Source organism: Chelonoidis abingdonii, chromosome 10, assembly GCF_003597395.2.
Source record: "Chelonoidis abingdonii isolate Lonesome George chromosome 10, CheloAbing_2.0, whole genome shotgun sequence".
Classification (NCBI taxonomy): Eukaryota; Metazoa; Chordata; order Testudines; family Testudinidae; genus Chelonoidis; species Chelonoidis abingdonii.
In genome coordinates, this window is record NC_133778.1 from 62,757,915 (window position 1) to 62,781,671 (window position 23,757).

The 23,757-nt window shown below is 41.3% G+C and overlaps 1 protein-coding gene across 7 annotated transcripts in view; it reads right to left on the reverse strand.

The window, feature by feature from the left end:
* Positions 1 to 23,757, reverse strand: part of CCNT2 (cyclin T2) — a 42,619-nt gene that overhangs the window by 15,158 nt on the left and 3,704 nt on the right. For 2 of the 7 annotated variants that reach the window (XM_075070254.1, XM_032782498.2), the window contains exons 3-7: positions 22,519 to 22,545; positions 10,610 to 10,672; positions 10,107 to 10,235; positions 8,934 to 8,994; positions 7,781 to 7,843 (exon numbers count right to left, since the gene is read on the reverse strand). In XM_075070254.1, coding sequence (XP_074926355.1) covers positions 7,781 to 7,843; positions 8,934 to 8,994; positions 10,107 to 10,235; positions 10,610 to 10,672; positions 22,519 to 22,545 — 343 coding nt within the window. Of the gene's footprint in view, positions 1 to 7,780; positions 7,844 to 8,933; positions 8,995 to 10,106; positions 10,236 to 10,609; positions 10,673 to 12,253; positions 15,233 to 22,518; positions 22,546 to 23,757 lie in introns of those variants that run through there. The other 5 variants (XM_032782512.2, XM_075070255.1, XM_075070256.1 and 2 more) reach the window with 3 other exon arrangements.

Here is a 23,757-nt window from a genome sequence, read left to right on the forward strand (position 1 = left end):
CCCATTTACTCCTGTACTGAGCCCAATCACTTGCTGTTTGGCTAAAGTATATTTCAGAAAGGTATCCGCTCTTGATCTGAAGACTTCAAGAGATGGCAAATCCACCACTTCCCTTGGCAATTTGTTCCAGTGGTTAATCACCTTCACAATTAAAACTGAGTGCCTAATTCTACTTTTAACTTGTTTGGCTTCAGCTTCTAGCCACTGGTGGTTCTTATGTCTTTCTCCACTGGATTAAAAAACTCTTTAGTGTTTGGGTATTTTCTCCCCAAAGAAGGAAGCTCAGGGCCTCCATCAGCATGGATAAGACTTGAAACTCCATTCTTGAGTAAGGCAGATGTGGCAGAGACTTGGCAAAGTCCCCTTCACCCAAGCATCTAAGAAAACAAGTACGAGTCTGAGATAGGAAATTTGTTGTTACAAGACAGGCATTTCTTAAACCATGTTTGTCCCCCCTGAATCTGTCATCTTTAGTGAGACATGTTACTAGAAATTAAGTTTTAGGCAAAACAAGTTTTTCTTCAAGTGCCTGTTCATGTCAATTCCAATCAGGTGTGTGCGTGCACATGCACGATGGCCAGAAGATTTTCCCTTAGCAGCATCTGTCGGGGTGGCCTGGGCGCCCCCTGGAGTCATGCCCTCATGGCACCTAATATATAGCCCTGCCTATCTGGCATCCCTTCATTTCCTTCTTACTGCCAGTGACAGTGGCTGGAACTTCCCTTGGCTATTGCTCAGCAAATTTCTTCAAGTTTCTGTGTATATAGTTATTTAGTTGTTAGTAGTACTCCAGTTAAAAGTTTAGTGTAGTATAGTAGTTGGGGTCCATCCCACCCCCACTCCGGCCCTGTGGCATGCTGCGGTCCCCAGGGTTTAACACTGCATGGCTTGTGTCAAGCACATGCCTAAGAGTGATCCACACGTTGTGTCTTAGGTGCCTGGGGGAGACTCATCAGAAAGATCATTGAAAGATCTGTTGCACATTCCGCCTGAGAACACAAAGAACAGGAACAGTGGCTGAAGGTGATCCTCCTGGAGGCAACCTTTTGTCTCAATTCTGACCCGGGCTCGAGAGACCCAACCCCTACGGCGGAGCGCCTTGGCACCAAGGGAGGACTCCTCCAGGGACGCTCGGCACCACCACGGCTCCTCATGGGGGCCATCTGATAGTAGGCACCGCTCCCATTCTCCAGTGCCTCAAAAGAAGAAAAAGCCGGACGACCGTTCTCCTCCAGCTAAGCCTCAAGAAGTGCGACCCCAGGTGGGCCACTCCTCGCCATCTCCTTCCGGGGCCGTGTTGACTCCTGTCCAGGTGAGGCAGTTGAGTCCAGCTCCACCTCCATCTTCAGCGCCTACGCAGCAATTTCAGCTTCCATCCACAACAGAAGCGTACCAGGCCGCCAGAGATCTCCTCCACCTGACAGCACCCTGTACTCCAGTGGATTCTAAGGGAAAGCCTGCTATGATGTTGACCCTTCGCCTTGTCCATCGGCACCTACATGCTCCGACAGAGAGCCTTCTCACTCCCTGAGCTCTCGATGTTCGAGGCACTGAGGATCGGCTCCTCCGTGGTCTTCAGTGTCTGAGACCTTGGAGTCAGAGCCTGACTCCTATCGCTCAAGCAGGAGCTGAAGCCATAGAGCAAGGTCAGGCAGAGACAGAAAGGAACATCAGGTGTGGCCTCTGCAGTGGCAAAACCTGCCTCAGTGGTCCTTCTGGACTCCCTGGGCTTATCACCAGGGCCTACACTCAGCAATGTCTTCAGTCACCTCCACTACTTTTGTGCTGCCTTCTGCTGTGCATACGCACCCAACACCTACGGTCCTGACACCTTTCCCCTCTGGCACCGTTGTCAACTCCGACTTCGGTACTGGCCTTCGCGATGGCAACATACCGGTCCCCCGGACCCCAGCGGCTCCCCTAAGCATGCCGATGCAGTTCCCTACTGTGAGACTGATTCCGACATTGACTTCCATGCCTATGGCCGGCATCAACACCACCTCCTCCAACGCTGCCCTGGGAGTCACGTGACCCGTCCGGGGCAGACGGCAGGGAGCTTCCACCACTGGCACATGGTTCCTCCTCCTCGCCGGACGAAGCGTTGGCAGGGATGTCCATAACTCCTGCGTTAGAGGACAACAGAGTTCTACAGCAGCTGCTCTGCAGGGCTGCCCAAGATTTGGGCATCAAGGCCGAGGAGGTGGTTGAGGACACAAATCCCATGGTGGACATCCTAGCTCCCTCAGGGCATCCACAGATAGTGTTACTCCTCATAAAGATGGTGGTGGACACCACCAAGACTCTATGGCAGATGCCGGCATCCCCACCACCCACTGCCAAACGCAATGAGCACCGGTATTTCATCCCCTCCAGAGACTTTGAGCATCTCTACTCTCACCTGCCTCCGGATTCACTGGTCATTGATGAGGCTAACAAGTGAGAGAGACAAGGTTTCCAAGGTCCTTCCCCAAAGAATAGGGATCCTAAACACCTGGACCTTGTGGGTAGAAAAAAAAATCTACTCCAGTGGTGGTTTACAACTCCGTATTGCTAACCAGTGGGCCATTGTGAGCAGGTACTCTTATAACACCTGTGCTTCCATGGCTAAGTTCACGGAGCTCATCCCTTTGGACTCTCGGTCAGACTTCACCACCTTCGTGAAAGAAGGGAAATTAGTCTCTCATGCTTCGCTGCAGATACTGCCAAAAGAGTCATGGCGACAGGGTTGGCTATGTGGGCGGCCTGGTTGCAAGTCTCAGGTTTACCCTACGAAGTCCAACAAACAATTCAGGACCTCCTGTTTGAGGGTGAGACACTGTTTTCAGAGAAGACGGACAAATGGCTACACAGCCTAAAAGATTCCCAAGCCAACCTCAGATCCTTGGGCTTGCATATCCCTGCCACCCACTGGACACACTTCCGCCCACAACCTCCTCAAAAGGTTCCAGCAGCAGAACCACCAGGACAATTCTAGGAGGAGCAACTGGAGCGGTAGGAGAAGGCAACATCCCTCCGCTAATCAAGGCCAGCCCAAACCACCCTCTGGCCCTAAACCGGCCTTTTGAAGGTGCAGTCGAGGATGGTGCACCAAACCAGAGACTGGATTCACCCTGCCTTACCTTTTCCTCCCGACTATCCCCTTTTTACCATGCATGGTCCCATATAACTTCGGACCGCTGGGTGCTTTGCACAGTAGAGAGGGGACACTCCATCCAATTCTGTGCCCTCCTGCCCTTCCACCCCTCTTCCTCGTCCCTCTTCAGGGACCCTTCTCATGAACAACTCCGCATTCAAGAGGAGGTTCCACTGAAACACAGGGGTAAGGGTTTCTATTCCCGCTATTCCCCTCAGGTTTGTGGTCAATGGTTCCCGTTACCAATGTACTGTCCTCCCTTTCAGCCTGTCAATAGCACCTCGAGTCTTCACCAAGTGCACGGCAGTCATTACCGCCTGTCTGCAGAAACATCAAATACAGGTTTTCCCATACCTCAATGACTGGCTGATCAAAGGCTGATCCAGGGCTCAGGTGGCATTCATCAGAGCCACCTTCAAGAATCTGGGCCTCCTACTGAATGAGACGAAATCGAGACTGTCCCTGGGGGAGGGGGGGGCGCGGGGAAACACGACAGGATGGACTGCTTCTATATGCCTTCCCACCCATACCGCTCGTCCACAAAGGTCCACAGAAACCGGGCTCAGGTCATTCTCATAGCACCAGCCTGACCCCACCAGCACTGGCATATGTCTCTCCCAGCCATGTCAGTCGGAGCTCCGATTACCCTGCTGCTCTTCCCGGACCTTCTCACACAGGATCATGGGCGGCTTTAGCACCTGAACCTGCAATCGCTGCATCTCACAGCCTGGAGGCTCCATGGCTGAATACATTTGAGCTCTCCTGTTCCGAACAAGTCAGAGAGGTTCTCTTGGGCAGTAGGAAACCCTCCACTAAGGCCACATACCTGGCAAAGTGGAAGAGATTTTCCATCTGGTCAGCTCAGCATGACTTTCCCCCGGCGCTAGCCTCAATGCCCCAGAATTTGGATTACCATTCCCACCTAAAGCAGGAAGGTCTCTCCTTGTCTTCTATAAGAGTACACCTGGCTACCATCTCGGCTTTCCACCCGGGTATACAGGGCCGCTCAGTTTTCACTAACTCCCTGGTCAGTCGCTTCCTGAAGGGCCTCGACAGGTTGTACCTGCATGTCCGCCAACTGGTTCCTGCTTGAGACCTTAACTTGGTCCGCCCTAGGCTCATGGGGCATCCCTTTGATCCTCTAGCAACATGGTCCCTGCTCTACCTCTCCTACAAGGTTGTGTTCCTGGTGGCAACAACTTCAGCCTGGAGAATATCTGAGCTTAGGGCTCTGATGTCTGAGCCGCCCTACATCGTGGTGTGTTTTTTTTTTTTTTTTTTAAGGACAAGGTTCAGCTCAGCCCCATCCGGCTTGCCTCCCAAAGGTGGTGTTGCAGTTCCACCTCAATTAGGACATTTTCCGCCTGGTTTTTTACCCCAAGCCTCATGCGAGTACCAGGGAATAGAGGCTCCAAACTATGTCTGCAGAGTGCTGGCCTTTTAAATCAAAAGGATGAAACCGTTCAGGAAGTCAGTACAGATCTTTGTCGCAGTAGCAGACAGGATGAAGAGCCAGCCTATTTCGACACAGCACATTTAATCATGGATTGTGGCCTGCATTACTGAGTGCTACAATCTAGCAGGAATCCCAGCGCCCCAATAATGGCGCAATCTACAAGGGTACAAGCTTCATCAACAGCTTTCCTGGCTCAAGTCCCCACCCAGGACATCTGCAGGGTGGCGACGTGGTCATCGTTACACACTTTCGCTGCACACTATGCATTACCAGGCAGGCCAGAGATGATGTGGCCTTTGGTAGAGCAGTACTCCAGTCAGTGGACAGCTCCGACCCCAGCTACTACCTGATTGGAATCGACATGAACAAGCACCCAAAGAAGAAAAACCGGTTACTCATCTTCTTGTAACTGTTGTTCTTCGAGATGTGTTGTTCGTGTCCATTCTAATACCCATTCTCCTACCCCTCGGTCAGAGTAGCCGGCAAGAAGGAAGTGAAGGGGTGGTGGTGGATTGGCAGGGCTTTATATCAGGCGCCCAGGCCAACCCGACGGATGCTGCTACGGGAAAAATCTTCCGGCCATCGTGCACATGCGTGCGCACACATCTGATTGGAATGGATATGAACAACAATTATGAGAAGGTGAGTAACTGTTTTTTTGAGGTACCAGAGAATTCTGTCTGGCTGCTCTGGTGGCTGCTGTGGAAGGCAAATGTATGGATATGCCTCAGCTAACCTTGCTACTAGAAGTTTTTGTCAATGCCCCTCTTTCCCCACCACCCAATAGAGAGAGCTTTCTAGGAAGTTATTGGTCTTACTATGGGGTGGACAGTACATCCCCAAAATAGGGATATGTTTGTACTTACAATATTCTGAAAGGGCTTTCCTGGAGACAATGCTTCTTAACTAAGATAAGGTGCTGCCTCTGGCAGATCAAGTTATTGTTGTATCTCTCCCATCCCACCCCTTTAGCACCAAGCATACAATAGTTTGTATTCAGTGCTAGACACATCAGTTTTCAATGTCTAAACTTAGCATTTATCCACCACAGAACACCACACTGTGGTGTCAAAGAATAAATACCAAATTATGTTAAACTGGGATCATGCAATATATCTAGCTCTTAGCACTTTTCATCACTAGATATATCAAGCTACAATCCCACTGTGTCAAACTCATCCTGATCTGGTTAGTATAATTCATATTCATCTAGTCTAGTGTGGCGAGATCAGAACAGGATTTCGGGTATAACTGGAGTCTTCACACCTAAACTTTAGTATGATTTAAATGCAGTTTAACAAAATACCCTTAATGTTAAGTTCACACTAGCATTAAACATCAACATGTTCATAAGGAATATTTACACCATCAATACATAAAGTTTGCTGCTACACAGACAGACAATACATCTGAAAAAAAGCAAAGAAATGTAAAGTTTAGCCACCTCACAGAATATACTCTGCTTATAACCACACCCCTTACAATCACATGGCACAGACTATACATTGCAACCTTAACTCTGATTCCCTCAATCCATCCTTCCATACACACACACACACACACACCCATTACCAAATTCCACCCCCAGCCCTGAAACATTATTCATTTTGAAAGTCTGATGTAATAGCTGACTGTATCAGAAGAGGATAGCTACATAAAAGGGGAGTTTGCAGAAAGGTGGTTAAAGGGAGTGAAGACAGGCTGGGTAGAGAAGAAGTGAAGCTGCTGATTAAGATTTTATTTAACAGCTGCTCACAAAAAACTCCTCCATTGTAGGATAAAGTAATAGAAAAATGTAGTTCCTGATGTAGATTTCATCGGCTGGAAAAGACTGGAGCTAGATACACACATTCAGGCTTGCATATGTCCAAGTCATATGCAAGTTTTATTTATGCAAGTAACAATTAAAAATTACCCTAAATGGGTAAAAAAAACTCCACACACAAAACCTATCAATTGCACCAGAATCTACTTCCAGCTACTTTTCTATAGACTGATATAAATCTTTTAAGGAGTCTATCATTGAGACACAGGACCGCCAACATAAATTTTCAGCCACATCCCAATTTCAAAATAAATTTTAATTTGCAAAAAAGTCATAGCAGTGGTCCTTATTTTTAAAAGAAAAACAGCTGTGCGCCTTTTTAAAATGCAACCCTAACTATGCAGGTGATCCCAGACACCTGCACAAGAAGAATAAGTATATGTATAGTGAGTTTATCCAAGTAATTTCTTCGTATACTATATATCGAAAAACCATTCAAACTCTATCTTTGTTACTTCGTTCTGAAAATAGACAGGACTATGGTATAATCTCCTGCAAAAATTTTCTTAAAAAGGCTTATAAAGAATAATAGCCTATTATCTATAGCCAGGCTAGTGGGAAAAAGTTACATAAGGATGCAATCACTGGTTGAACATAGGTTATTTCATTTCTTGCCAACACTACTCCAATTCAAATAAAACAGCTTTCAGATTACAGAGATATTGTTCTTATTTATAGTATCGTTCACATCTCTCCCAAAGTGTCTGCATGTGGCAGACTTCCTTATGTACTCTGCCAGTCACTGCTTGCTGATGTGTGCCTTTACAAAGCAGAATTCAACACTGACACAAGATGCTTTTGCATGGATAGAAGAACTTTATTTGTAGAAAGCTGCAGATTCAAACTAACTAGCCCTCTAATGTATTTAATTCTGCAGCAGATAGTATAAGAAAAGCACTTGTTTATGAATGAAATCATGAATTGCCATCCCAAATATCTTTTGGCAGTTCTGGAAAAGGGCAGGAGTAAAATAAAGTAATGAGGAATCCCAAGGACTTGCTTCTTCCATATATAAGTATCAGCCACAGGAGACCACTTATAACTACTCCTGTGGCTGTCAGGTGATAGAATTGAAGGAAAGAGTGAGATGACAGGGCCATGGAATGAGAAGTGAAGAGTGACAGAAACAAAGTAAGGGACAGGACTAACAATTGGTAGACATCCTGGAAATCGCATATTTTTCTGAATTATGCAGACCATCAACATTTAAAGAGAATTTTCGAGATCTGGCTTTTAGTAATCTGAAATACATCAGTTTAAAGAGTGCTCTTTGGGTAACAGAGAACTGGGGGGAAAAGGTGTGCCAATTATATTTACTCACACTGGGGAAGACACTTCATAAATCATTTTATTGAAGATCACTGACCTCTCACTAACTGCGTACATTTCACAACATCTGTATGTGGATGTTCAATGGTAATCTCAAAACCTGAAAAATTAAGAATATGTTTCAGAAACTGCAGTACATTTGTATTTGTACAAAAGAAAGATCTACCATGTATCAAACCCCACCCTCTGCAGCCGATGAACATCACAGTGCTTCCTAATGTCAATAAGCCAGATGAGGGAAATAGGATTTAACCCTTATTTTACAATTCTTTTGTACAAATGATATGGAATAAAACCAGTAAAAAAATGTGCTTTCTATGGCTTTTATTAAGTCAGGTCTCATTTGCTAAAATGAAAAATTCACATACACGTTGCAGCCAAGAACACAGTTTTAAGTTTCAAACTGTAACATGAAATGATTCTGCAAATGGTGATGTCACTAAGAACAATTCTGACTGTGTCAATTACATTACTTTCCTCTGTTATAAAAATAAAGCACAAAAACCAAAAGGGGGCACAGAGTTTGGTATAAAGCTTTTATCATTTGTTTGAAAAGACCTGCAGACTTCAGTGTGGCATGTAACCTTACGTGGCTAAGTTAATATTTCTCTACGTGGCTCTGGTGATAAATCAAAAATGACACTACAATAGTTTATAAATGTAATCTGAACCCAAATATTGACTGTATTTAAAAATAACTGTCCAATTTTTGAAATGCCAAAGGTTATTAAAAAGATCACTCATTCTCTGAATTTTTTTTTTAAATAGACTTTATCCACAGCATTACCAGCATTCAACTTTAAGAATATTAGATCAGATACAATTCTGTAGTCATCTCGCAGCTTCATTTTTCTTACTAAACAGTTCTACACAACTACACACTTAAACAAAAATGCTATCATGCATTGATCTGTGTTCAGATATTGGTTTCAGTGTCAAACCTATTTGAAAAGGCACAGTATATTGTAACCTCCCGAAGTGTGGCAACAATAGCTATTTATATTTGTCCAACTTAATGTAGCATACATGCTTCCAATGCAAATATCCTTTTCTCAGTTAAAGTAAACTGCAACAGAAAAGGTCTGCTAAAGGTCAATGGTATTGAGGATCCACTGTAATGGATGTACATTCAATTGATTGCATGCAGAGCATATTCTTGTGCAGGCTAGATGCCATTTAAAATAACATACCTAAAGTTTGAAGCATTATTGTTTCAAGTATAACCAGTTCTTGGGCCTGCTGAAGGTATGCCTGAAATGTAAAAAAATAAGTTACTGTCAAGACCTACTAGAGAAATTACAGTACTTACCAAAGTCTCAAATAGAAATGGTATGGGTAACATGTTAAGACCTCCTTTAAGACCTCAAATTTACTTACCTTTGATTTATTATATCCTGATACACATTTGGATTCTCAACTTTAAACAGTTAATTGCAACTTGTCTGCTATCACAAAGGCAATTAGCCACTCAATGAGTGGTAGCATAAATCAAATCTGAGAGAACTATTTTCATAACCAAGCTTGAAAATAAGTACTGTATACTACAAGAAAAAGGTACAATTGCTGTGTGATCGGGAAATTTCTTTTTTTGCCAATACAGAAGAATCTCAGTTACAAACTGAGCAGTCCAACCACACATCTCATTTGGAACCGGAAGCATGCGATCATGCAGCAGCAGAAACCAAAAAAAGAAAAAAAAAAAACCAGCAAATATAATACAGCACTGTGTTAAATGTAAACTACTAAAAAATAAAGGGAAAAAGTTTAAAAAAGATTAACAAGGTAAAGAAACTGTTTTTGTGTTTCATTTAAATTAAAATGGTTAAACGCAATATTCATAATAAAGTTTCAAAGCTGTATTAAGCCATGTTCAGTTGTAAACTTTTGAAAGAACAACTATGTTTTTTGTTCCGTGACGAACATTCTAGAGTTACAAGCAACCTCCATTCCCAAGGTGTTCGTAACTCTGAGGTTCTACTGTAGCTAAATTGGGAAAAACATTAAAAAATACATCAGCATATAGAAGATACTGTGTCCTTATGATATGTTAATCAAGATTAACCTGAACACCTATCACAAAAGTTAACTTTCTACAATGTAATGCGTTTCTTCTTACATGCACAAGTGTCCTATTAAAAAGGGAATTAGAGGCCTTAGTGTGCATGAAATATTAAGTAATTGTGATAGGTCCACTAATGGCTATGCTATTAAGTTACACAACAGATAAATTTGATTTAAGCAGAGAAGCGTCTTCTAGAGTTGGCAGATGGCATTAATCCAGCCAAGAACGTAGTACAGCAACTCATCTGAGGTGTCAACTGTATCTTAAGAATTACAATTAGATTTAAAGTATTTCCACGTACATCACTTTTTGTATCCAGCTGTAGCTCTTGAGGATGAAGACAGGCATGTGCTACTTTGATAACATGTTCGAGTTTTCTTGGCTGTTCTTCCACTTTCGCAGCCAAAAACAATGCAGTAGGAGAGATTATCTGTAAGAGAGGATAATTTTTAGTTTAAAAAAACAATTTTTTTTAATTCTAGTACAAGCAGGACCTAAAGTTACATGGAGGGGGTGAATTGGTAATTGCAAAAAGTATTAGAAAGTCTGTACTAGGGATGAGACAATATGCAAGAGTAAAAAATGAAGACAGTTACCCTAGCTGAATTTCAGTATGGTAGAGTTCTCCTATTCAGCTCATGAGGGAAAAAAATTGTAACCATTAAATTATATTATGTTCAAGAAATGTTTCAGGCCAAATTAATTCTGACAGATAACCGACAGATTTTTCCATCAGGTAGTCACTGAACCAAAAAGAGGTGATTCCATTTTAGATTTAGTATAGGTAAGTAGCAAGGACCTCACTGAAGAACTGCTTGTAGAGGAAAACCTTGGTTCAAGCGATTCATGTGCCAAATTCAGTTTAAACTAAATGGAAGGATACACAAAAATAGTCTGTAATTAGAGTCCTTGATTTCAAAAGGGAAAACTTTAATAAATTAGGGCAAGTAATTAGGGAAGAACAAGGATCTCAATGTGGAAGAGCCTTGGATTTACTTTAAGTCAAAGTTGTAGACGGTATTTGAAGCCTGCACCCCAAGCAAGGAGAAAAAATTCATAGCAAGGGTTGCAGACCAAACTGGATGAACAAGGATCTCAAACAGGTTATTATGGGACAGCAGAAATCTTACAAGGAATGGAAGAAGGGATGGAGCAGCAAGGAAAGCTCTCTCTTGGAGGTCAGAAAGTATAGGAAAATGTGAACTGCCAAAAGCTAAGCAGAGTTGAACTATGCAAAGGACATTAAAACCAATACTAAAAAGGTTTTTTAGCCATATAAATCAAAAGAAATCAAGTAAAGAAGTGAGACAACTAGAGCAGTGAGGATGGGCTACTTTTTGCAATTACCAAGCAGGGCCCAACACCTAAATGAATACTTAGCCTCAGTTTTTAATAAGGGTAATGAGGCGCTTAGGGCAAGATAAGGGTGGCTAATGAGTATGAGGATATGGAAGTAGAAAACTACCACATCCGAGATGGAAGTCAAACTCAAACAGCTTAATGAGATCAAATCAGGGGGCCTGGATAATCTCCATCCATTTAATATTAAAGGAACCTGCACATGAAATTGCAAGCCCTACAGCAAGGATTTTTAATGAATCCATAAACTAGGGGTCGGTACTCTACGACATTGCTAATATACTACTTATTTTAAGGGACAAGAAGTGATCCAGGAAACTACAAATCTGTTAGCTGACCTTAACTGTATGAAAGGCCTTGCAACAAATTTTGAAACAGTAGTTAAGAATACAGAGATTAATGGCACTTTGGAAAAAAAATGGCAGATTGTGCCTGACCAACCTGATGTTATCTTTGAGAAGATAAGTTATTTTCTAGACAAAGGAAATGCAGCAGATCAAATCTACTTGGATTTCAATAAGGCACTGACATTTCCACATGGAAAATTAGTTAAATTGGAGAAGATGGGGATTAAAATGAGAAATAAAAGGTAGGGAAACGAACTAGATAAAGGGGAGACTACAATAGGTCACAATGAAAGGTGAATTATCAGGTTGGAGGGAGGTTACTAGTGGAGCTCACCAGGAACTGGTCTTGGGACCACTATTACTTATTTTCATTAATGACCATAGCACAAAAAAATGCATGTGCGCTAATAAAATTTGTGGATGACACAAACTTGGGAGGTATTGACAACATGGAGGAGGACCAGACTATAATAGAAGAAGATCTGGATGACCTTGAAAACTGAAATAATGGAAATATGATGAAATTTAATAGTTTAAAGTCATGCATTCAAGAAAAAATAAGAATTTCTATCAAGCAGCTGGGGACATACCAGTTGAAAACAATAGAGGAGAAAGACGTGGGTGTATTGGTTGATCACAGGATGACTGAGCCACCAATGTGATGCAGCCATGAAAATGGCTAATGCAATCTTAGGATGAATCAAACAAGGTAATTCCAATAGAGATGGAGAAAGGTTATTACCATTATGCAAGGCACTGGTGAGATCTCATCAGGAATAGTGTGTGCAATTCTGGTCTCCCATGTTTAAGAAAGATTAATTCAACCTGGAACAGGTGCAGAGAAGAGATACTAGGATAATCAGAGGAATGGAGAACCTACCTTACAAGAGGACACTTGCGGAGCAAGACTAACCAAACTAAGGTCTGATGGGAGACATGAATGCTTGCTCTAAATACAACAGAGGGATAAACACCAGGGAGGGAGAGGGTCATCTAAGATAAGGGCAAATGTTGGAGCAAGAAAAAAAGATCTAAACTGGCCAACAAATTTGGGCTTGAAATTTGATGAAGATTTCTAACCATCAGAGTAGTAAAGTTCTGAAATAGCCTCCCAAGGGAAGCAACATGGAGGGAAAAAACCCTAATTGGTTTCAAGACTGAACTAGATAAATTTATGGAGGAAAAAAGATACGATAATATGGCCTACAATGGCATGTGGTCTCTCTGCGACTGCTGGAAGCTAGTATCTTCAAGGACTGGAGATGGGACAGTAGGTGGGGAGGGTTCTGAGTTACAACAGTTAATTCTTTCCCAGGTGTCTGCCTGGTAGGTCTTGCTGACATACTTAAGGTCTAACTGATCACCATATTTGGGGAGCAGAAGGAATTTTCCCCTGGGTCAGACTGGCAGAGACTCTTCAGGGCTTTGGAGCTGTGTTCTGGCTCCGTTCCAGCTCCAGGCAAAAACCTGCAGCTCCACTGCTCCAGAGCTGCTCCGCGCTCCAGCTCTGGACTCCGCTCCAAAGCCTTGTTCTGGGTTGCTTTTTTCCCCACCTCCTCTGCAGCATGGGTCACTTGATGGTTTGAGCTACAGTAAATGGTGGGTTCTCTGTAACTTGAAGTCTTTAAATCATGATTCAAAGACTTTAGTAACTTGGCCAAAGGTTATGGGTCTATCACAGGAGTGCATGGGTGAAGTTCTGTGGCCTGCAATGTGCAGAAGGTCAGACTAGATAATCACGATGGTCCCTTCTGGCATTAAAGTCTATGTGACTATTCACAGGTACAGTTTTCCAGACACAGGTTAGAATAGGATATTTCTTTTGAAATTTACTAAATTCAGACAATTCATTCAAGTAAAGATTAAGCTCAGAAGTGAGTGAACTCTGATACTATCTTTTGTTTTGAAAAGTCCCAGGAAGATCCACTGTTGACTGTCAGAAGCAAGCACAAACACCATTTGGCACAGAAACCTGGCAATCAAAATGCTAATGGATTAGAAGTACGAAACAATAACATGACCAATGATTTCACAGGAGTACCTCTGGTCTGGAACAGTCCCATAATACCTAACACAAAATGTGTGCCTGGAATGTATTAAGCACACCATGATTCATGAACTAGAAGTTTTACTGACAAGTAATGTATGTTTGAATACAAATTACTTTGGGGAAGGATAAATGCTATACACCCACTCTAAGGACCAATAAGACCTCAATGCAGACTGCCATAATTGGCACAGTATTTGTAAAATTCAATAAACATATTCTTTAATATTTGTATACAATGCCACAACAGAGGCGCTGTTCTATAGCCCAGTTCCTAAATGTCAGTTTTCAGGATCAGAGTACATAAATAGGTTCTTATTTCTCCTAAGCTGAAAAAATTAATATTTAAAGGAGCTGATCTTTTGAGAAAATGCATTTTGTATTTGCCACTCCCATTTTTCAGGCAAACAACAGAGCAAAGAGTTAATTCTAAAATGTCTGCCAACTCATTTTTCTGTATCAAGGAAACCTGATCTTTCACTTCTTATTCCAAAATTTATCAAGTGATACATAAAATTGTGTTAAAACTGTAGAGTTAAGATTATAATATGGTCAACCAAGGCAAATGTACAGAATAAAGAAATAAGGTTTTTTCTTGCTGCAGAAGTCACACCAGCTTAATTTTAATTGATATAACTGTAAATGGATTTAAGAGCATTCATCCAGGGTTTACAAATTGTTTTTCAATTTTAAAGCAGATTGAAGTTATAGTACAACTTCTGTATGTAGACCAACAATAAGAAACAATCTGCCCATTGAGTGTCAATTACAGATGTCATCTATTGTAGCAACAAACATTTTAAGCTACATATTGATGCAAAGCTCAGGCAGATATGAATTATAATTAACGTTATGTTTTAGTCACAGGTATTTTTAGTAAAAGCTACGGACAGGTCACGGGCAGTAAACAAAAATTCATGGCCCATGACCTGTCCCTGACTTTTACTACATACCTGACTAAAATATGCTCTGCAGTGCATGCTGCCTCTGACTGCAGGCACGACTCCCGCAACTCCCATTGGCCGCAGTTCCTGGCCAATGGGAGCTGTGAAGCCAGCGCTCTGGGTGCAGGCAGTGCACAGAGCTGCCTGGCCACGCCTCCACCTAGCAGCTGAATGAGGGGGAGGATGTCACCGCTTCCAGGGAGCCCTCTAGGTAAGCCCAGCACCTCCTTGACCCTGTCCCGTGCCCCAACCCCCTGCCTCCTCTCACACCAAACACTGCTGCTGGGAGGAGGTGGTGGCCTGAGACTGCCCCAGCAGCTGCTGGTGCCCCTGGCGCAGGGGCTGCCTGAGCTTCCCCTGAGGCATGAGCACCAGCCACTGCAGAAGTCATGGAGGTCACGGAATTTGTCACTTCCAGCACAAACTTGCAGCCTTAATTATAATGGATCATCACAGTAGTCACAGTTTAACAAAAATCCCAAATGAAATTACATGCCCTACACCGTCAATGGGTATCTTAGCCCTTTGCATTGAGCCAAGATGGGGGATATCCTAAAAATCAAATACTTGTTTTTCTTGTTATAAAAGTGGACAAACTATGGACAACAGAAATCAGTCACGTCTGATTAGAAGCAGATATTTTCAACTGTTTCACTTAACATTAAGAAAACAAAAGATCCTCTTAATGTTTCTCTTAATTTTTCTATAAACCTTGAAGCCTAGCAAACTAAAAGGAACACAAACAGCAAATCTGGGCCTCCTTTGAGCTACAGCAATGTGCAATTAAAAAACCTAAAGCAGGGATAGCCTATTTTTTGTCAAGGTCCAAATTTCTTGGTCAAGGTATAGTCAAGGTCCAGACTCCACAGAAAGTAGTAATTATTATTAATAATAACAACCACCAGTAAATACAAAGATTTTGGGATCTGTTCAACAGCCTCTGGCAGTCTGGATTTGGCCACGGTCTGCCTACTGACTACCCCGACCTAAAGTTTCCTCGCTAAAGCTGGATCACAGGCAGCAATTGCCTACACAGCTCCCTAAGAAAAAGAACACAGAGCTATTGCCTTTGGATATATTTACCTGCAGCATTTAGTATTTTACTTCCCCAAATAAGCTGCATTTCACATTTAAGTTCTGTTTCCTTCTTGCAACAAAATTAACTAAAATGTGTTGATATCATACTTTAATGTATAAAAGGTATTACTAAGGTTGCCCTACACTTTCTGTAAAATCCAGTTTTCAGTTACTTATAACCGTCAAACCTGAACCACTTAAACTGAGTTTTCCATGCCAGGTATCTACCTCAAGCTAAATTTATTCTGAAAGTTTCAGCCAGACCGGTTCATCTGCTTGAGAACCAGACAACAGAATAATGTTTTGCCATTAAAAACAATTCTGGAAACCATTTCTTTGAGGAGTACTATCATGCTCTGGAATAGGAACTTGCAATTTAGTAGGAGGTACATTGTTAGGGAAGTGCCTTGTGCTGTTCTCGTGAAAACCTGTTCAAACTTGGCCCAGTCATAATTTTTGAAAAGTTTCAGATCACAAAGACAGATAAAATCTTGAAGATTCAGTGTGTACTGAGCAGACTACAGCTATTCACAGCTCCTGTGTATAACCAGAGGTATGTGAGCCACCCCAACAGCATGAGTGAGCATGCTCCAATCCAGGATTTCAAAGCCAGACTTTCCTTGCAATTGCTATTCTAGGCCAAGCACAGGAACTAAGAGCAGAGAACCTGTGCCTGCTGTACTTTCAGTGACCCTCTTGCTGGTACCCAGTCAACGTGGACGTGTTAGACACCATACTCAAACGCAAAGGGGATAAGAGTCAGATCAGGGTGGAGGGAAACAAAGTACCTGATGAGACTGGGACTCAGATGGGGAGAGATGAGGCAAGGGAAGATGTGCAAGTATGGGGAAAATGTCAGATCTGACAAGGTGCTGAAGTGTGGGGAAACTGGACAAGGATTCTGGAGGCCAGGGGGACAGGAGTGGAGGGGGAGACTGGGACTCCAGCAGAGCGCCCTGGAGCGTAGGTATTAGGGTTGGTTGGGCAGGAAGACTGGAATGAGAAGCCAGAGAAACAGGAAGTGGGACTGTGATGAGGAACCCAGGATAGGAAAGAGAACTGGGAGAAACAGGTTGGAAGTGATGGGGCAGAAGGGATGAAAGTGAAGTGGGATGACGCAGAGAAGTGAGAACAGCTAAAAGTCTCTGTCCACTACTGCACACTTCCCTCCAGAGGCTGTAATGAAACCCAAAAAAACCAATCTCACCATTCCGTTGCAATCAGCAAGTATCTGTGGAAACCCACTAGCAATGTGCATTTTTCAGCCCCCTTTAAGTGCCGGTCCACATAGAAGGATGACATCCTACTACTGCCATCAGTTACACCATTAGCTCAAGTGGCACAAGTCTGTGTGGTGGAGCAGAGAGTCCAATGTTGTTAATGAACTACGTGGGTGTCAATATCTTATATGATGGAATCTGTTTTTTCGGTTTGCTCTTTAAAAAACATAGGAAATTGCACACAAAACTACATTAACAGAACATTATTAAGGTTGCAAAGTCAAGCCTGCAAAAATTAGTAAGTGCCAGAATTAAGATTGTACAGGCAACCTTAATTTGGCCCCCTTGTGCACATTCATTTAACAAAGCTTTTAATTACATGATCACACACTCCCCACCCGCCCCAGGGTACCTGCCTCATTCAGTGCACCGGATATGAAACAGGGTTGCATAGCAAAGAGGCTGTTGTCTGTAAACCCTCTGCCTCATTTGTTGCAGAAGTTGAAAGCTGCACAGTGAACGAACCAAGGTATTGCACAAAGAGAAAGGAGGGTCTCATGGTTAAGGCAGCCGAATGTTGCACTGGAAAACTGGATTCTATCCCTGCTTCTGCCAGAGAATTCTATGCGACTAAGTCTCACTTGATCAAATAATTGTTAAGCAGTTATGTCTCCAATAATTTCCACTGAAATTCTATGAGAGATGTCTGACTGACAGTACTGGAGTTCTACTTAGCCAAATATCTGGTGTAGCATTAGAATGCTTCCTCCATCCATCAACTTCTCAATGTGCCTCAACTTTTACTGAGCAGAACCACTTTCAAAGGTGAGAGGTCTCCATGTCCATTCAATCCTTGATTTCCATGGCCTTGTCTAAGCTAGAGTTTTTTGGTATTGTTACTCAAGTTAATCATTTTTGAAGATACTTATTCAGATAAGAAATGGCTTCCTTGAAACTTCAGACGTAGAATGTCAATGAGGAACACATACTCTTCAAGATGCAAGGACAGCTGAGCGACTCATATGGAGATCCACCTACCATGAGTACTTATTCTGATGGTATTTTATTTCATACCTTTCACTTTAGAGCATAATAGAAGTACTTAAGGTTAGGTGGCAAAACAAAGAGCTCACATTCCTTTTACCAGAGGGCACATTTAAAAAAAAATTTCAATCTAAGTAACAAGAAAGAAGCATTCAGTTTGCAGCTATAACCTGATCATCACGGAGTATTCTGGTCAAACTGCCAAGAGTTGGAACAGTACAAATGTTCAAGTGAGCTCCATCTTCTCAAGACTTCCTTTTTAACAATTTTATCACCTTTTGCAGCTGTTTCGTAGCTTAAGTAAAATGGGTTAGTTTCAGTTTCCTAGTGGACAGACCAGCATCAGATATCTGTCACTGGAACGGCCATCCTTATTAGTCTTGTGCCTAGTCTAAACCGAACTTTTTGGTACAGTCTTAACTCTAGTTAATACAACTGAAAACAGACATAGGATAAACATTTGCTACTTTTGCTTCACCATAGGCTAAATGTAAGGGGAATGCAAGTGATTTGTCACTCAAACTCATCATAAGACCATCAGGAAAATGTGCAGAATAAAGTTCCTTCGGAATGAATTTTTAAATATTTCATTTTAACTACTCACTTGTGAGGGTAGGTAGCCTCTCAGCAGAAGCTCAGCAATCATTACCTCTAGCAGTATATGCGCTCCTCACTGAAGACTACAAGTATGCCAAGCTTGAAGTTTTAAAAGGAAACCGTTTGGATGATCTAAATAACAAAGGCTTAAAGATAACTAAGTCTGAGAACAAGTTCTGTGAGGAGAAAAATAAAGATTTCTGAATTTCATTTCAGTTAAGTTTAATCAACACACAAAATAATGTATAAAAGTGTTTTCTCAGTTAGTATACAGCCACTACAGTACGTACAGAAAGTAGCAATCATCATCTACTGCAAAGGGAAAACATTTTCGTGCCTTTTCTAAATAAAATAAAGTAAAAATGAAAAATATCACATTAAGTTTGAGAGAGCATGGTGTTAACATATGCCTCTGAGATTTAAAAGAACTCTGGAGACAAGATTACTAAAATGGTGTAAGAGGATTTTGGCAGGTGGCAGGAATCCCATTTTTGACCAATCAAAACAGACAATTTCACAGAAAGAGTGAAGATGCCTGTGCTCTTTGTGCAGCATGTAACTCAATGAGAACATCATTGTTAAACTGATTTAAAATCTCATTGTTCACATTTCAGAAATGCCAGTTATTAAAATAAGTAGACATGGTTCTCCATATATAGTCATTCACTTGCTATTTAAAACCTGCTGTCTTCCTTACACATGTACTTGCTGAGTTAAGTACTTAGGGCTGTGAGAACCCCCACCCACCACTCATTTTTTGATGTTATGCCACTGAAATATTTATATGAACATATTTTGTTTTTATATTAAGAATTTAAGGTTCTAATTTTAATCTGAAGCAAAGCTACCTAGTGTTAAAAAGTTAAAATGGAAGTGATAGGGACATTTTTTGTTATTCTGCTGTGTAGGCAGTAAACTATAGGACTGTCTAGAACAGTGTTCCCCAAACTTTTTACCTGTGGTAAGCATAAATGTTTTCAATCAACGCTACAAATAAGTGGTTGGTAGAGTGTAGTTTTATTTGACTCAAAATTCCTAAAATTAAAGTAGCATGAAACAAGTTATTGCTTCGGCTGAAATAGTAAATAGAGTTCTTTAGAAGTAAAATGTAAAAGGCTATCAAGATAAAAAGGATCCATGATCTAAAGAGCCTAGAAAATTCAGGCTTTCCAAATTATTCAACTATTATTAACAACCTACTGAAGTGGAAGAGACAACATTGATGTATTTAATTTTATTCTGAGACATCTGAGAGTCATCAAAATGTAGCCACAACAATAATTTAAGCCTGTTTGTTTCAGATCTTCCAGCAGCTCTTCGGTATTAGCTTCATTCATCTTTGACACAAATATACAGCATAATTGATGTGTTTATGCCAGAAAATCTGAACAGTGAAGACTTGAATTTTGACAGGAAAGTTGCAACCTTCTTTTATGGAAAAACCATCATTTTTAAGATAGCACAAAATGAACAATTTAAATAAATTTAAGCATTTTCCCTGGATATACTCCTCTGGACAGATTAGAGTAAAATTTCCAAAAATGCCTAAATGTAAATCATTTTCAAAAGTGACTGTGGCAGTTAGGAGCCAAATCTCATTGGAAATAAAGAAAAGATACTACATTGAGTTTTTAAAAACAATTCTTGCTGATGGGCTGGACATTTGACTAGTACAAAAATAAATGGCCAACTGACTGGTCAAATAATATCAAGAACAGTTAAATATTTTTAAGCACAAATTCATTAGAACAGCAACAAAAAAGTAAGACTTGATGGTCACCAATAGGCTTGGCCTTAAATAGATGCTTATGTCTAATAACAAAAATACAAATTACTTAACTGAGTTATTTTAATTCAGAAAAATGGAAAACACAATGAAGTTCCAGGGCAATCCTGTTGGAATAGTTGACCATGATCAAATAATAGGCAGTCTATTGACTGGCTTGTCAAACCTACTTGCTGGGTTGCAGGTGCATGGAATGGTCTTAGAATTCATCTCCAATATGCCCTATAATTTACTTCAGGGACCTTGACCGTTAGACTCTCTCGATAAAAAGCTTTGCCAGCTTAAAAAAAGCTTATTAGATAAATACAAAAACACCTAAAATATTAATATATTTTGTTTTCAAGCTCAATACAGTGTGGACGTACTGATGTTTAACCATCTTGAAAGTTAAGCGGTTTATAGGTTATGCTAGATTCTTCAAACTATGATTCACAGAGTTGGATTCTGGCATTTCCTTATTCCCAGCAGCCAAATTCTATTAAAGACGGCTAAAAACATTCAATGCTTTTACAATACACCTCTACCTCGATATAACGCAACCTGATATAACACGAATTCAGATATAACACGGTAAAGCAGTGCTCGGTGGGGGAGGAGGGCTGCGCACTCCAGCGGATCAAAACAAGTTAGATATAACTCGGTTTGATCTTTTGGCTCCTGAGGTTAGTGTTATATCGAGGTAGAGCTATATTACTTTCCTATGATTGTCTTACATGCCATGGGGATGTTATGAGATTGTCCATGGGGGAGATAATCAACAAGGCAATCACCGTAATGCAGCCAAAGGCATGAATACTTTGACAAACTTCCACAACTGGGTATCAAAATATTTTAACCCTTTGAAGTGCAATAGTTACGAGGAAGAATAGCTTAATCTCATCTGCAGCGTTTAGGCACTTTACCAGAATTTTAACACATGTGACATTAAACAATGACAGGGCATCATGTTTTAAGTGCACTGGATGCTTCTTAGCCTGGTTATCTGGTACAGTATTTCAGCACAGTACTTCTGCAAAATGATTTGATTTAAACATATAATTGGAGGTCAATTTGAGAGTTTAAGAGTGCATCCTGAGTGCTTTACCTCCATTTCCCATGTGCCAAGGGCCTCTTCCTTATTTCTGCATTTGGAAACTGGCAAAAATGATATCTACAATTAATACAAGACTGAAGCTAAGTTACAGCTGATGCCTTGTATGAATGTAATGATGAAACAGTTAAACTTGTTACGTGAATAGTTTGCAGACTTGTGTCTCAGCGGTATCGTCTTTTAACAAGAGTATAAACCTTATGGTGTTAAAATAGTTAACCAGCAAACCAAAAGTTGTTTAAGTCTGTCAGCTTTGATATTGAAAGCATTAGCTGAAATAATGATAAATTTCATGTTAAACTCTGTTTCTACATGGTTTGCCTGACCAGTGAAAACTAGCTATTGCTGTTCAAAAGGTAGAGTATGGATCTAGACAAAAATTTATTAAACTTATGGCTGGTCTCCACTTACCAAACAAAAATGTAGAGAGTTTAAAAATGGCTGTTACGATGTTTCTGTACCAGAATATACAAAACTTAACCTGAAACAATTGCTGAAACCGTTGCAAGACAGTCATTCTGACTTCTTTCAAGATTTTAAGAATTTGCTACAAAGTTGCTATCATTTTGAAAACTTCAGAAACAGAACTGAGCCAATAAAAATGTATCAGTGAACAGTTTCTTTAGCAGATCTTATAACATATACCAATGGCCATCATGGAGTAGAGATGTTTTAGCTATGAATATGTGTGTATTTGCATGATCTACTTACATGCATAATCAAGTAGTACTTAAGGGATAAATACATTATAAGTTTAGTGTAGAATAGTTAAAAGAAATTCAGCTTACCAATAAAAAGGAAATGAAGGCATAAGCCTTACAATCTGAACTGATCCTTGCAGCCACAACTCAACCTATTGTGACTTTTGGCAGCTAATTTTTATCCCCAGCCTTCCTATTTCTTGTTTTCATGAGTAAGCATTACCTTTAATGTAAGTTTAAGAACCATTAGACATGTACTTTGCATATTCGATAAAAAATGTCCGATAGACTTTAGTTTTAAGATCATTAGTACCTTGCACAATTTTAATTTCTAACAGTTTCTTTTTGCAGTAGATGAATTAGTAGTTAAGTTTTCAGATGGCCAAGCACTATGAAGATTTGGATAACATTTACTAAATATCCGTAACAGTCTTTGGCCTTTGCCCTGTCTACAAAGAACTTGACAGATAGCCTGGGAGTATGAATTTAAAAGTGACTCACATTCACTTTGAGACCACTCCCTTCATCCTAAAAGAACAGGAAAAGAAAAAATGAGGCAGTGCATTTGATGCCTATGCATCAATACAAATATAAAAGCCACTGTCTAACATAATATTCATAATAAATACAGAAAGGTATTCGGAGACACCAGTATAAGTGCCCTGAAAGATATGTGCTAGCTTTTTAACTTTTAGTTCAGTTAATAATACGTTATAAGTTCTCCTTCCATAAACGTAACTTTTCTGAAACTGAAGGTTGCATAGCACTCAGCCACAAGAAATTTAATGCAGCTACGCTTACAAGTTACAGATTTGCTAGTAATTCTAAGGGCAGGTCTTCACTACCCGTTGGATCGGCGGGTGAAGATTGATCTATCGGGAATCGATTTATTGTGTTCGTCTAGACACAGATAAATCGATCCCCGAATGCGCTCCCCGTCAATTATAGCTTGCGAGAGGCAGAAGCGGAGTCAACGGGGGAGCAGCAGCTGTTGACTTACCGCTGTCCTCACGGCCAGGTAAGTCGACCTAAGAGACACCGACTTCAGCTACGCTATTCGCGTAGCTGAAGTTGTGTATCTTAGGTCGATGACCCCCCCGCCCCCAGTGTAGACCAGGGCTAAGAACTAAGTGACTATATATACTAGTGTCCAGTTGAAGGTAGAATATAGCAGCTAAATACTGTCTTGTCACTACCAAAAGCTGGCCTAGGTTGCTAGATGTGACTTGGTTTACCACCCAATGGATTTCTTTTTTAGGCTACACCAGTCTGGGCTGTGGAAATATCATGTAAACTCAAGTCTCCACTCCAAGCAACTCTGCTTGAAAGAGGAGGACCATAAATTGCCCACAAACAGCCACAAAAGTAACCTTTGGATGCCTCACTTGATTATTCTTAATTGCTCATGGGTTATCAACTAGACCAAAGATCCTCAAACTGTGGGTTGTGACCCCAAAGAGGATCGTGACCCCATTTTACCAGGGTCACCAGGGTCAGCGTTAGACTCGGTGGGCCTGCTGCTGAAGCTGAAGCCGAAGCCTGAGCCCTGTCGCCTGGTGCTGTAGTTGAAGCCCAAGGGCATCAGTGTTCGGACTTCACCCCCCCCCAGGGTGCAGGCCTCCGGCTCGGCTAAAGCACCACCTCCCCCACGCCTGGAGTCATGTAGTAATTTTTGTTGTCAGAAGAGGGTCACGATGCAATGAAGTCTGACAACCGCTGAACTAGACCATGTATTTATCT